We start from the raw sequence: 16238 nt of genomic DNA, 5'->3' as shown, positions 1-16238 counted from the left end.
ATAGAGGTATGCATCACGGTTTTATAATCATACGAATTTTTACGGCGACTGCTTTATTGGACAAATTTATCGCGTTACAAAACCAGGAGCTGTAAATACTTTCCATTATCGCTGAGGTATGTGTTAGCAACTTGGGCAACTCCCTTCAAATTTGTCTACACATGGACAAGCACAAACCTAATCTTTAACTCGCACCTCCTGGTTCTGTAATTGTTATTATTAATTACTAATCAGCCGGAAGACGAGTTCGTTGATCCAGGCCATCCACGCGAGTTCGCCAAGGCCATTCAAGGTCATAGTTCTCGTCGAATAGCGTGCTGGACATCAACTATCTATAGACCAGCTGACCCAGTTCCGTCCTCCCGCAATTCCAGTTATAGTTTTTCAATCCGCTTAATCTATGGCCAGCGAAAACTTGTTCGGAACAGTATATCCTTCCCTCTCTTTCTCTCTGTTTTTTACACCCCTCTGTTCGGTCGCGTTGCAATATTTCTGCGCGGCGCGTTTAACGAGAATCCTCTTTCTAGGCGGGCGTAATGCAGCAGAATGAATAATTGAATATCGTTCCCGCGTAACAAAATTCAACACCCGGCCGAAACATTTCGTATGCAGGTGAGTGAGGGTAGGAGAGGACCTAATATTTTCCCTCTGATTTAATTCGCCGGCTCGTTTAATCAACCCCCACGGCTTTTTTCGGCCTGGCAGCAACGCGCCCCGTGCGGGCCAACTCTGCCCGCGAATTATTCATGCTGTCATTGGAACAGTCATTGGTCCGGGGCCGCGTAAATCTTTGCCCGGCTGGGAGATTTAAGAGAGACCGAGCCCGCGCACTTTCATGCAAAACGAAACGTGGCCCCCACGGTGTTTTGAATAAATGTACGCGTCACGTTTTCTCGTGCTGGCCGGCGTGACTGTTTCTTGCGGCCGACAGAGAAAAAGATCGGCGGAAACGAAGTTACTCAGAGGGAGAGAGAGAGAGAGAAGGTGGGAGATGAAATTGCGGTAATTATTCGGAAAGTACCACACTGTTCTCGGATTTTGATGAAATTTAAATATGCTATGGATTTCGACATTTTGAACAACTTTTTCCTTTCCCAATATATGGGGGTCGCTTTTAGTTCTCGAGATATTCGCAAAAAACTATTGCTAATACTATATATATTGAATTTTCCGTATTCTTGCTCGCTCCGTGACAACATAATGCGATGCTGGGCAAAAAATTAATGAACGATTGACGATTAAATTTCTACTTCAATCGTTAATCGCAACTAACAATTAATCTCCTAGTTTAGTCGTTAAAAAATTGCGGTTAACGATTAAATACTTATTATTTGGTCCATAATACAAATTCTGTTTACGTGCTTTTATGTTTTCTTTTCGACGATTCCTTTTTTTTAATCAACGATTCACGATTAAATCAATCGATTGAATCAATCGCCGATTTATTCGACGATTTCTTCATTTAATCAACGATTGACGATTAACTTCATCAATCGATTGAATTAATCGCCGATTATTCGACGATTTCTTTTTTTAATCGTATACATTAATCAATCAATCATGATAAAAATTTTAATCGATTATTGCCCAACACTGACATAATGCCCTGTGTTAACGAAGCCAAAGAAAAATGAATTTCCTCCTGTATCCATTTTAACCAGTCAAAACTAATACACTCAAATCGTTTACTTTTTCCGATTTGTTTTCACAAGCTTGTATTTAATCCATTCTTGTCAGAAACATAAAATCTAGTAAAATCATTTGCGCACAGGAAACAAAATTAACCGCGCGTCATTGGCGTGGAAACATTTTTCTGCCCCAGAGATCAAACTGTATTAAACAATGCAACGATCGCGTAAAATTGCGGAACCTCGACGCGAACATCGAGAGAATATTGAAAAAGAAAAATTGCTGTTTGCGGGAACGCAAATATTTTTCGGTAACAACCGGCAGCATTCATAATCGATAAAGGTATCGGAATGGGGTTGCAGAAATGAATAATTACATCGAATGCTTGTAATTACCATGCATCGCCGAAAATACCGCTGCAAGAATTGAAATCTATTACAGGTTGCCACGGCTCTCTCTCCCTCACTCTATAAATGTCCCATGAAATTAACAAGCAATTAAGCTCGATCGAGTATCCCGGAATGACACGCGTCGAACCCGGCCATTCGAATCGAACGTCAATGGATTCCATACATTGATTTTATTCGTAGACACATGCACGCGACACTTACTGCAACCGGGGCCGGTAACGAGCTTCATTCAAAGGATCATTTGAACAAATCACGGTCAATTGTCGGGCGCAGAAATATCACTTATTTCGAATCAACATGGATCAGGACTTCTGGAATTGTTTAACGAGGCTATATATGCCATGGCTTGAATCAAAGTAATCACCCGATGGCGCTGCTGATATACCAAAGTTGCGATTGTAGGGAACGATTCTATTAGTGGCTTTTGACTGCGGGAATCCACCGTGCACGACAAAAATGTGGAAACGCTCTTGTCCGAGCTAAGAAGAAACGGCGGGCTGTATTAATCTGCGTTGCTATCTTTTGTGCAATAGATAACCAAAGTAATAAATTTATTTACTAATTCCGCAGTTGAAAAAGTCAATTCCAAATTTTCACATGTCAGTCCTTAACAATGTTGCACAAAATTCGCAGTCCACTAGTGGGGAACTGTGCAACTGATGAAATTATCGAATATAAGGCTTATGATTCGCCGGTTTAGCGGCGAGGATCGAATAATTTTATCCCGTTACGAGTGGCCGCGGTGCATTAATTAGTAGCAGGCGCCCGCGGTATGTTCTAACTGCGAAAATGATCAAACACGGGGATCTATCCATCAGATGATCGGTAGATCGAAGCTCGGAGTACACAGGAGTCCCAATAGCGGCGTGTGAAATTGTGTAGACGCTGCGGACGCCGCGCCGCGCCTCGGGCATCATGGAGGATGCGATTAACTCTGAAAGCTAATTAATATCTTCGCGAGCCCGGTACACGCATTTCGCCTTTCAATTAAAGCGAACCGGTGTTTGTCCATGCGCATATTTATGCGTGCGATCGACACGCACTCGTGCGCGGACGCGCGCGTGTACGTGACGCGAAACAAACGATCGAATTAATCACCTGTGTCCCCTGTCCCCGATATACTGAAATAAACCGCCTATCAATTCGATCTTGTGTGTAGACCGTCTTACTCGGACTGGTTCCTTTCAGTTTTATCTAATCGACGAGCAGTTGCTCTCAAGTTGATTATGCTATCTCGATTCCAAGGGATTTCGGTGCATGGCTTTGCAATCGACGTAATTTATTACCCAAATTTCAATATATTAGCGAACTCTTGTTCTGATTTATCTCTCCGCTGTCTGTAATTAATTAAACACGCGTCTACCGGATTTAATCGGTTTTTTATCGGTCTTACTGTAATAATCCTTTAGAAAGGATTATTATGCAGATACAGAATTTAATGTACCACCGATTCCCATGAGGAAATCATGAGATCGCGACACCATTATTAAGCCTTGTGTACTATTTAGGCATCAATCAATCTTTAATATTCTGTCTACTTAAGCATCTAAACTCATTTTATCCGTATCTTTCTTCTTTAACGTTAGACGAACGCCGTTAAAAATAGCGTAAAGTAACGACAAACGATTGTTCACTGGCAGAAGGCGTCTCAAACCCGGCAGAGCCTCCGTTTAATCACTCTGGTTCCTTGTGTCTGTCTCGGAGCTTTCAATTCCATGATATTATCTCCATCGCGCGTCCTTTAGAAAACGCACTTCCTCAGAATCACCTTACGTTCTGAATTACGCGAGAAAAGGTAGGCTACAATTCTCGGCAAGAGGAGAGAGAAAGAAAAGAAGGAACACTGGGGCGTTTCCATTATCTTGTTGTGCAACAGTGTCCCACGGTATAAAATTTCCTCATGGCTGAGGAAATGAAAGCAAACCTGTCCCGTTTCTTTTCCATTCGTCGCGGAGAAGAAGGAGAACGAGACGAGGCAGAAGAGAGAGAGAGAGAGAGAGAGAGAGAGAGAGAGAGAAAAAGGGGAAGAGTAAGAGAGAGAGAACGATTAAGACCACGCCAGTTCGCGACGATGCGACGAGGAAATTTCAGGTCGTTGGTAACGCGAGCTGAATCACTCCCGCGGGGACAAATATCGTCCGTAATAATCGATCGGATGCCTTGAGAGAAGTTCGTGCTTCCGCAGGTAGCGGCGATAGCGGCGAGACGGCAGACATATTGTCCAATACGGTAAGTAATAGGCAATTCCGATAACAAATAAGTTGTTGCGGCAATATCGTTAGTCAAAGTCTTCCGGCGTGCTATCCCGAGATAAAATGACACCCTCGGCCCGCGATCAGTCATCCCTCTCGTCGCGGCCGAGCGTCGTAAAACGCGAGAACCGGTCTAAGGAAATTTTAGTACCTCCGGCGCGATATTAATTCCCCGCACAAATCACCACGTACAGAATGCAAATCCGCGTCTATCAACGCGCCAACTAAGCAACCACGAAAATTCCTTAAAATCAGACGAATACTATTTAATAAAACAGAAAACAGAGAAGTTCAGGTTTACATTTTGTAGACCACAAGCAGCACAATCTATCTTTCACCGTTGAAATGAATTTCTCTATTCATCGAGACATTCTCTCCAAACTGAATCGACAAACTAAATACAATTTTCTCTACACCTCCGAGCGTCCTCCCGCGAATAAACTCAATTAAAACACAATCGAATAATCGCAAACAAAATTTTTATACTTTCAGACACACCTGCGCGAAACCATGCTCACTCGATCGCAATACAATTCTTAGAATTGCCAGAGAGCTAGACAGCCACGATGGGCAATCTCCAGACAGCAGGGCAGCTGTTTGGCAAATTTCATCGAGTCCCATTTATTTCTTATTTCTGAATTCGCCTGCAATCTCGGCTCCTCTCGACAGAGGAAGAGAGAGAGAGAGAGAGAACTCCAGTTCTTCGCGAACTCTCTTCAATTTCAAAGCGACGAGCTCTCTCTCCGAGCAGAATGTTAAAGCCTCATTCCCCTGTGCAGTTCATCGTACATCCACCTCGGAACCTGCTTCACCAGCAGCAGTACCATCGTCGAACACCCGTGAGACCTAGTGACTCGAGAAATTAATCGAAAAAAGGAGGGCATAAAGGAGAAACAAGAGGGTGCATCCGATGCGGCGCGCGGCGTAGGAAGACGGACTTTGGAAGTAGAAAATAACTGCCATTCCGGCGAAATTGAAGCGAGCACGTCAGTGCTCGTCCAATGAGTGCGACTTGCCCGCCCCATCCTCATATATTCCCCCGCCTTTGTCTCGAGGAATTGGTGCGGTATCACGTATATAAAAGTAATATCTACTATCCCAGTACCAGTCAAAGGGGTTCCTTCCGTTTGAGTTACAACGCCACGCGATGACTGCGAAAGCCAGCGAGAGAGACATAGGGACAGCGACAGAGGTCTCTCTTTCTCGATGGCTGAGGAGAGGGTTGTGTCTCTGTATACAGTCGGCGCGGATGTACGCGGTTGTCAGGGACAGAGGGTTGATAAACGCCTGTGCCTGCTGCCTCCCAGCCGTTTTCACCGGCATCTCGACGACCCCAGTCATCCGCCGCGGCCACAATCATCCCGGCGTCGTGGTATTCATAAACTACTCAGACAACGTCTAAAACTTTGCGTCACGGCCCGGCGATGCTCTGATACGGAATAATGGTGACGGCATAGTAATGAAGATCGTGCATGCTCACGTATATACATATATGTATATATATATAAATATTGTATATATATATATATATATATATACACGGAGAGACATAGGAGGATAGAGCATCGTGTACACTCGTGTGCATGCGCCAGCCGGCGGAGCACACCCTGTGCTCCACGTAGGAACACCTAAGTATTTCTATTGTGCGATGTGTCTGCTGTTCAATGCTTGTCCTGGCGGCGACACGTTTACCCCTTACAGTTGCGTATAGTCGCGACAACTCGTCCTGGAAATTGATTAATCGCTACCACTCGTTGCCATGCTCGCTAACAGTGCCACTGGATGCTGCCTGATTGGATAACTTGTGAGTAGACTGGAGGATCTATGGACGAATATTAATTCTGCGGAGCTATTCAAATCGAGACGAACTTCTTTTCCCTAGAGTGAAGCCTTTTTATTGTGTTCTACGGAAAAGCAATGGAGGTACTTACAGCGAATTGAAATTTAACATTTTCGCCGGAATAAATTAGTAACTACTCTAATTACAAGGGTTACGTGTATATTATATTGAATTAGGAGGTTGTAGATGTTGAATAATTGAAATGGAACAACCGTAGCGTCGTCGCGGCTGTTTGGTGCTTGGCTAGGCACCAGTTTGAGACACAGCGTCTTGTTGTGCCATTACGCTGTCCCTTCCGTTGTCTTCAAAGACCAGGCCACATAATGGTGAGCAGATAGTGGCTGTAAATAAATGGATAGATGGGTAGATGGGATAGACAGGTGGCCCCATCTTCGGTAAATCTTTGTCCGTAGCAGCTACAAAGCGAGGACACTATCTGTATCATCCCTACCTGCCGACTTATCCCTTTCATCTAACTAAAATCACGCTTATTACCTAAAATGTAGGTCTATAGTACACACGGAAGCCTTAGATACTATCCTAGCTTCAGAAGCTATCTTGCCACGTCGTGTTATTCCTCTGAAATCTTCAAAGGCTGGGCATAGATCAAACCGAAAGAACAATTGTTCATAAAAGGAGTCAAGATTCTCTTTGATGGATTTTTTCTGGTCTACTCGGAAGACAATCGAGAAGAGTCTCTACAAGACCACTTGATAGGACCGTGTCCTAGCACTTCCCTACCAATATCCTGTGCCCAAAGCCGGGTACCTAAGTCGTGGAGATCAAAGGGCTGGCCAGCAGCAGCGTGTATCGACTGGCTGAGAGATGGTCATCCCTTCATTGACACGATTTCATGGACACTGAACTTCCCTGACAATATTTGTTCACCGACACGTTTAAACCATCCACACTTATTTAATTGGCAATGTTAACTCAACGTTGTGGACTTCTGATCTGCCCAGTGATTGTAATCTTCATTTGACCACTGGCAATATGTGTATCACAATTTATAATATGTACATACTCGAGTAGAAGAGTAACGACTGTGCGTGAATATTGAATAGGAAATGATCATCAAGAGACAGTCTGCGAGATAAGGATGTCTCGATCGAGTCACGAGGGTGTGATCGTTGCATAAAGTGCGGCTAAGAGCGTCGTTGTTAAAAATAATCGTTTATTTCTATCGCTTTCAATCCGCAAACGTTGCGGAACGGTCCTCCGATGACCGATTCGATTATAATCAAGGGAAATCGTCGTCGTTACACAATCGGACTACCATCCGCGAGGCACTGATTTCGTGGGCGGTGGTAGGATGGATGGCTGCGAACAGGCCGGCCAACGGGGGATGGCACCGGGGACAGGGCAGAATAAATAAACGCCATAATTCACGTTCAACAGTTACGAACGGTTCAATTCGCAATTGGAACTGGTCCAACGGGCAGGAGCGCGATATAGACGAAACGCCAGGCAACCGATGGCTGGGACGAACAGAAAGAGGATTGGGGTGGCACACAGAAGGGAGGACGACGAGAGAGATAGAGATAGAGATAGAGAGAAGGGAGGATGAGGGTTGAAAGCATTACACGACGAAGGGACAAACAGGTCGTCGCTTCTGTGCACGGTGACGAGCGTTGCCTGAAATTAAGTTAAAAGGCAGTATTTCCTGCCGCGGCGCGGCGCGGGCTTTACACCTGCATAATCTCGTCACCCGCTCGCTATCCCGACCGCTCTGAATCCTTCACCCCCATCACCCCCCTGCCCCAACCCCAGGATAAAAATAAGTAGATTACTGGTTAACTTGTTAAACCGGGAATCAAATTTGATCGAGTTAAAGAAAACCCTTTACGATGGCTTCTCGGCCGGCTTTCTACCCAGCTTTATCCCTCGCCTTTCCGAGACTTTCGGTCCAGATTTCGTCATAGCCGGTGTCACAAAGCTGGTGCACTGTAGAACTTTAATTGCATTGTCTTATCCTCACCATCAGCTCGTTTTCTATTTGTACTATCGTTCTATGTCTACGTTTAATTCAATGCTTCGTCCCTTGCACTACGAATTATTTTACAGTTATCCACCGCACCGAGATAAATTTCGAAACAAAGCGGCGAACTTTAAAATAGAATTTAAGCAGAATTTTAAATATGGCAGATGCGATATCTCTCCGACGCGACGTCTGAAGTGGCCATCGAGCGAACAACGCGTAAGCTTGGTATTAATTCGTCCACTCTATGGTTCAGGCTTGCTATTCGGATATTCCTCCGCGCGCTAGTTGAGCGAAAACAGTGTTTTTTCTGTAGAGAAACAATTCTCTGTCACGAGGAGGTTGGATCCACCGCTCCGGGGGATCCTTTAGCAGTTTGAGCAGCGCGGGACAAACGATACTCTCGCGGAAAGTTTTATAGAATTCATTATACCGCGGAGTCCGCGGCTCGGCAGACGCTCGAACGGTTTAATTGCATAACGCGGAGAATTACGGGGGACGAGTCTTGTCGCGGGAAACGCGGATAATTAAAACGGTTCGCGCCGCTGTTCCGTGGCCGAGAGAGCCCCAGCGCAGCGGCGCGACATCGCTTAAATTTTCGGGGAACTCTAATTTCGCCCCTTCATTTTTCCCCTATTAACGTATTCCGCGGCTTCCCGTAACGCCGCGGCGCGGAATTACGTTGCGGGGACCATGGTCGCGAGAAAAATTCGTCGTTCGAGGCTGCTCGTTGGAGTCGACACGCCGACATTGCCACCGCCGCGCTGCGACGCTTCGCAAAACAATTTCAATTTCGCCGGATACGGTCTCGCGCAAAAACCGTGCACGCTTAATTTCACTTCGCGCCTCCCTATCTCGTGTATGCCAACCCCCCCCCCGGCACCCCCCACACCGCAGTTAGCATTTTCGGCAGCTAACTGCGCTCGTGCACATCCGATGCGCGTAATGCGCACTCCATCAGTGCAGTTTGCGGTTAAGTCGGCGGCCACCTACGCGAACAAAAAGGCGGTTGCCAGGGAACAGGTGATTATCGCCGCGCGAAACGATTCCCGTTTACCGATCCCGCGACAAAGCAAATCCCAATCGATTCTGCCGATTGTCAGGGATGATTGCAGACGATCGACGCTGGCTGGATATCGCGGGGAAATTCATTTCGGCTTTGAACAGACGCAGGATTTTCACCTATTCCGATATGTGGGGTGTGTATCGGAATACAACGAATCTGCGAGAGAAAAGGGTGGAACATGCTTTGCGCCTGGTTAGGTTCGATTTTATTTTAGAACTCGCGTACTGGCCGACGATTCTCGTCTGTCCAAGAAGCGTGTGCCGCTCGTCGATGCTCTTGTAGCGAGTTAATAAGCTCCTAGGGTATTTTTGAGCGTGTTTTCGTGACCGAGATTACGGGGCGGGGACAGGATGAAAACGTGTCGCCTGTGACGGCGCCGCGCCGCGCCGGGCCACTTCCGCCTTGAAAATTGAAGTGTGCCGAGTCGAGCTCAAGTCGTCGGCACTCGTTAACTTTATTCGGTGTTTCGGACTGGTTTCCAGCCGGTCCGCGGGAATCCCGTTCCGAAATTATACCAGACGTCCCTTCTGTTATAAATTTGATAGCTCGGCACCCGGCCACCGGATCGAATTAATGGTTATTTTATTCATACCGCGGCCGGCGTTCTGGTTTCCTTTTGTTCCGCCTGTATATTTCGTATTCCGATTGTCCGCGACAGAAATTCGTGATTAATCGCTTTGGTTCTCTCTCTTTCTCTCTCTCTCTCTCTCTCATTCTTTCTTTCGGGTCGAGTCCGATTCAAGACCGAAAAACCCAGTCCCCGATTTCTTTCGTTCAATTTTCGCCGCCCCGGGACCGTTCATTATTTCGCCGCAAGATACGCCGTAAATAACATCCCGCCCCCGCGCAAGAAGTATATTAGCGGGAATGGTAAGAAGTATCGTTAAGTGTCTCCTCCCCGGATTATTTCGTGGACGACAGTGTCTCCTTCTTCGCTCGATTCTTCCCCAGTCGAACCTTAATAAATCCCCTGTCCCCGATGGTAAAGAAATAGGTTTTCGCTGGGAATCCGAAAGACCATTCGTACGCGCATGGAGAAAATCTTTTCGGAGACTCTTCTCACATCTGTCTGGTCTCTGCTGTAATTAATTAACCTTTTGAACTCGGAAAGCTCTCTCTCTCTCTCTCTCTCTCACTCTGAAGCTGTGAGTAATACCTAAAAAGAAATGGAAATGAAACTGTGATCTTGTATGTAACTACTGTAATTTAGTAATTAGTACATGTAACTACCAGCATGTATTTTCATATCCACTGAAAAGGACAGTCGACTGGAAAGTCATCAAACAATCTTTTTCAATAATTTGTTGATTGGGTTATACGGAAGTATACCGGTAACTGATCGAAAAAGTCGAATTTTTAAATGGTATTTGTCAAAAGTATAGAACCTTGAAAATGTGAATTTTGTATGGCCGCGAAGCGTCCGCACAAACGTTCGCAGTTCCTGTGTGTAATTGAAAGAAAAACGAAAGAACCAACGATCCGTAGATACGTGTATACGAGGCGAGAGGATCGCGGGAGCTGTTTTCCATAGCAGAAGGGAAGGCCGAGCAAACACAGATTAAACGGAGCGCTCGGTGTCTGTAACTCGGCGAACGCAGGCGCAATTAACCGGGAAAGTTTGATGGGCGAGAATGTGAGAAAAGGCGGAATCAACTGAATGGCCAGATCGAGAGATGGCCAGAGGCAGGGTGTAGGCTAATGCATAAACAATGCGCCGTTTATCCGCGTTGGGGATGCAACCCCAATGAATAATAAACTACCCTACAGACACGCGGACGGATAGAACCGGTCTGGCGTGAAGCACGACGGTGGCCGTTGGTGGGAGGATTATCGACGAAAAACTGCCCCTAGCCCGGCCCTGATGACCCCACGAGGGTGTGAATATTATTGCTTCCAAGATCCACCCTCCCGCACAAGCCATTTTCGCCAGGGACATCCTCGCGACTTATCGATGGTATCTGGGGTGCACAGGGACCGATGAAATTCTACGTAATAACACGAATGGCCCATAATCTTTATCGAACGTTACCCTAATTCGGTGGAATTTTCTGGTTTCCTTCTGCAGACTTAGGGTAGGGGCAGTCATAACGAAATCGTTCGCAAAAATTTCCGTAGGACGTTAAAAATCTGCGAAACTGGAAAACGCGTCAGAAGTCAGACATCCGGTAAATGCTGCACACCTGTACGCGAAACCGGTTCTAGCGATCGGTCCAACAAGTGGCAGGCACTCGTATCGTAGCACAGGTAAAAATACTCCAACGAATATGTAAATACCGGTTGCTCGGTGGAGAACGCGATTTTCCACGGGCCGTGGAAAGTGCAAGCCATCAACGAGCGATACCGTGGCTCGTTTCGCCGTGTTTTCTTCGGCTGGAACGCTGTTGCTCACAACTTTTTGTCGCGGATGACGAGGGTGGTTTCGAGGAGTGGGGAGGAGCGGGGGAGGGGTTGGTCGGACAATCTCGTTGGAAAGCAGCTCCCGGCAAAACAGCAGTTTCGACCGGTAATCCCGGACTGTGTTTTAATCTGAAAGAACCCCGGGTACGCCGCTGATTGCATTGCATAGTAATCTTAGTTTTTACCGTGTCTCGAGATTGGCGGTCGGGCGTGCGGGGGTTCTGTTTTACCCGGTGCATCCCGCACCGGATGATATCGGGGTCACGCGGTACCGCGACCCGCATTATACACGCCATCGCGTATAATCCCGGCGCGGATAAGGTTGGGGACCCCGCGTAAAAACCAAGGGGAAAAGGCTGAAGCAATATCTGACGACACTGTCGGCTCAGGAATTTGATAAATCGATCCGTCTGATCGCGGCTTAAGCGGCTCGATCTTCGACGAGACGCTTCGCGATGATCCTAGGCTGCTTAAGTAGATTCAACCAGGAACACGCGAGCTTCAAATTTAATTCCGGTTTAGTACACTGTTTTCTTGGGATATAGTCTCTTACGATGAAATCGCTCGAACAATTCCGCAAATATTTTCAGGGTCATGTGTTCAGGGTAAGACGTGAGACAATGCAGTGTCTATTGGCTCCGATCCGACACCGCGGAGGAACCGTAATAATCGTCAATGTCTGTGGGGGTGCTGTTAGAAAAATAGATTAATTAAAGCCACCGGTAAACCCTGCGAGCACTCCGGGCAAAGTAAACAGGCGTCGAGCTCGCAGTGAGTTGGTTGAATTTCGGATCCTGGCGGGGATCATTGTGGAGGCGGGTTAGTTCTAAACTCCCCGGGTACAATTATCCGTTATTATACGCGCTATCGTCTCGCACATTGTTATGTAATTCCCCAACTTTGGCCATGTAACGCTTTAAGGAACGCCGGAGACGCGAGAGAGAGAGAGTGAGAAAGAGAGGGGGAGAGAGAGGGAGTCCAGACAAGAATTGCCTCCGGTGGTGCTGGTTGCTCTAGAGTCACACCCGAAAAATCACATAACCGTGTTCCGCGCAAAGTCTGCCTCGAAACGCCCGAGCAAACCCGTACAATCTCATTCCGGTTCTGAATTGTTTCGACAAAATTGAATCTCCGAGTTACACGACGACGACGACGACGACGACAGCGGCGGCGGCTGGTCGATATTACACAGAAAATAATTTCCGAGAGTCCCGGGCAACTTAAATATTAATTAATGAAATCTACAAGGGACACTCGCGCCGTCCGCTCTTTTCACGGCGAAGCACACTGCTCCGCTGATTTATGAAAGCAACAAGCCGAATGGAGCAACGTCGCGCGCACCAGAGATGAGAAGCGTCACCTTCCGACAAACACTCACAGAGGTATTCGTTTAATTAATACCTGAAAATAAATACCGAGGTCGACGGACTCGAATCACGGTTGCACTAGCATGCTCCTTTCCTACAGAGACACCGCATTTTTTTTCAGCTTGTTGAGAGTTTACCATTCAATCTTACTCGGACTTTCATCCATTTTATTCGCTTGAGATTTTTACTATTCGTATTTCCAAAGAAAGAAATTAAAAACATTTCTCACGATTTAATGAAACACCGCAGAGAAGATAAATAAATTCCTATTTGCATCCTACGTTTTGCAATTGATTGCAAACAATTGTTCTTTTGCAGACGAATCTGTAGCCTGCTTATAAATCTCATAGAAACCAGTAAAAAAAGAGAAGTCAATGTCTGGCTCGACACAGAGCGCCAGCTAATAGTTAACCTGTGTTCTGAAAGATCCAGGTGTGCGCGTAGCAGCTTAGGCGAGTATTCGGCGTTGTCAGTTCCGGGAGAGAAAATCGCGGGGGCTGAAAATGGCCGCGAGTATCGAGTTTTTGTTCTGATCGAACGTAATCAAGCCGTAAGTGGCGCTCGAGAAACTAGACGACACGGGGACTTGAATAGAAGTTCGATGCAAGGGAAAAAACGGCATCGAGCCGAAGCGGTCTAGACTGGTCCTGGTCCCGGTCCCGGCCCCGTCTCCGAGCCGAGTCCATCCGTCGATATCGGTTTCCAATAAAAACGGAAACGCGAAACACACCGTGGAATTTCGTCCATTAACCGGGATGACGAATACGGAATTGAATTTATCGCGTTCTCCTGGCCGATCCGCTGCGCCGCGGATCTCCCGCGTCTACCGCGGAACTTGTTTCGCGAGCACGCCGCGCCATGCCGTCGCGTTGGGGGAACGGACGACGGTGTCGTGGAATATTACACGATAAATTACCGGTACTTTACGAGGTAATACCATTTTTCCTGGACCGGAGGCCGACGTCGGTGTAATTCTCAATCGCGTAGAACCCATGCATCATTCCGAGCAGTCGCGATTCTCGCGGTTCCTGCGAAGCTGAAACGAGTCTCGCGAATGAGAGATTGGAGAGAGGAGCTTCGACCTCTGTTTGAACAGCGGAACCCTAGTCTGATGATATATTCAGCTAACACTGGTATTCTTTATGCTTCAACGATTCCTAGTAATTTTTACGAGAAATCAAAGGTGATTCTAAAATTTAAAGAATAATGTATCAAATATCTGTTAAACTCTGTTATGTAAGAACCTTTAGAGCAATAAATTTTCCCGAGCTCCTTGATCTCTTGAACCCTCGAAGAGCGTCGGTCGGTGAAAATGGCCGCACGGACAGGAAATCAAAAAATCGGAACAGGGCGCGATCGGCCGCGATTAAATCGAAGTCGATGGAGCTCGCGAGAATAAAATTCCAGTGGGGCACGGTCGATTAGCCGCGACTCGAGCGCCAAATTGGGGGAATTAAAGCATATTTAATGGGGGTAGCAAGACGGAAAGCTGCGGTCTATCGATCGCGTTTGTCCTATCGGCGTGTGCAGGTGCCTCCAAAACTGCCGCTCCGAATTCATTCGAAAGAAGATTATTTTGTTCCCTCCTTGCGAACGACATTGGGAAGAGGGGATAGCGAGCGCTTACTTCGTGGTGAGGAGAGTGACCTTTGGAAGGCAATTGAATTTGTTGCATCCGAGAGATCCGGGGCAAAGAGTCCTTTAACTTTCGAAAGAAGGCTCGGAGGCTCTACCATTTATCGTCGAGGGGAGAGACTCCTTCGTTTCAAGGACGACCGCTGGCAATTATTTCTTACAGAATTGATTCGATTGATTGCTCGAGGACAGTTTTCCCACTTCCAACCACTATCAAGTCGAAGCGGGAGTATCGGACAGTGAGCCTCGGTTTATAATTTCGATTGAATTTTCTACACGAACTGCTTGTAGACATTTCATTACCGTTCCGCCTCGAGTTCGTGATTATGAAGAATTTTTGTGAACACGTTGTGTAGGTTTTGCTTGTACCAGTTATTTTATCTGCATTTTGAAATCCTTCAGAAAGTAAAAATAATTATGAAAAAATGTTATTTGTCGAACGTCGCTCAGCATTATAACTTCCAGCAATTTTTTTTTAACTAATTACTCATCCCGACGCTGGCCTGGCATAAAACGTGCTGGAAAAATCTGCGACGACGATAAGTAAATTCCTCAGTTATGAAAAAGTACAAAAAGGGTTAACGTTAATAGGGACGAGACCCGGCAGAGATCCACCTGCACGATTTTGATGAATCTGTGGAATTGTGGGCGCAGATATTGATTACACTTTGACCCAGATTTGGTCGTCGCGTAGCTTCGTTAACGGTTTCGCGGAGGCTGATTGGAAAAAAGGAGATACACACCGGTATCTCTCTCTGTCTCTTCCTTTCTCTTTCTATCTCTCTCTCTCTTCCTCGCAAAAAAATAGATAGAGCCAAAGAGAACCAGGATATTAAAGGGACATTGAATCTTAATGGTCCAGCCGATAAAATAGTAGATGTCGCGCATTGATAACATCGACGACTGTGATACGCATTACAATTCGCTCTTAGGATAATTTTTCGGTTCAGTCATTTCTAGCTCTTTGAAGAGTCTATGTTGGAACCACGTATCGGTTTATCATCAGAGAGAGGAGAGCAAGGGGGAGAGAGATTTCAATCTTCCCTAACAAGTGTCTCCGGTGCGTTGCATTGTAAATAATGAAAATCCGACTCACCGGAGCTTTTCACCGTAGGGGAAGCAGAGGGCTGTGCGCAGAGAACGTGCGTGACTCCCAGGAGTGCCAGAACGATCCGAAAAAACTTCATCCTGATCATTGTTGTCTATCTATTCCATGGACCTCCTGCAACAGGCATCGAAAAACAACTGGTTAAACAGATTACTACTACAAATATGCATAGGTAATACTACAAAAATGCAGAACGGAGTAGTCAGTCAACAGTCAAGGGGTAGACGTTGATTCTACGTGTTCAGAATGACACGTTATAAGAGGCTTGATTGTGATTATCCTCTTTTGTTGATTGTAATCAACCATGAAAGCAAATTCTGCCGCCCCCTCTCCCAAATCACCACCCTTCCAAAGCAACTAAACACAGTCAAATCGACCACAGTACCGTCGTCGGGACGACCCCGACTTGTCTTAATCCCATCGCACAGTTCGCTGGCGACCATAAGTCAATCACCACCCTCGTCTCCGTCGGTTCGCTTCCCGAATTCGTTCGGCAAGGTAGCCCGGCCCTATCTCCATTTCTCAGAATCTCTTCCCTAGAGTCCGAGAGAGAGAG

The 16238-nt window shown here is 46.5% G+C and overlaps 1 protein-coding gene across 4 annotated transcripts in view; it reads right to left on the bottom strand.

The window, feature by feature from the left end:
• Positions 1-16238, bottom strand: part of LOC143211363 (zwei Ig domain protein zig-8) — a 250324-nt gene that overhangs the window by 219270 nt on the left and 14816 nt on the right. For all 4 annotated transcript variants that reach the window (XR_013009444.1, XM_076428963.1, XM_076428964.1 and 1 more), the window contains exon 2: positions 15671-15796. Coding sequence is in view for 3 of the 4 variants with exons in the window: in XM_076428963.1 (XP_076285078.1) it covers positions 15671-15770 (100 nt within the window). In the remaining variant the exon portion in view is untranslated. The remainder of the gene's footprint in view (positions 1-15670; positions 15797-16238) is intronic.

The sequence above is a fragment of the Lasioglossum baleicum genome, chromosome 8 (genome assembly GCF_051020765.1).
Source record: "Lasioglossum baleicum chromosome 8, iyLasBale1, whole genome shotgun sequence".
Taxonomy (NCBI): Eukaryota; Metazoa; Arthropoda; class Insecta; order Hymenoptera; family Halictidae; genus Lasioglossum; species Lasioglossum baleicum.
This window is presented reverse-complemented; position numbering and strand designations above follow the sequence as displayed.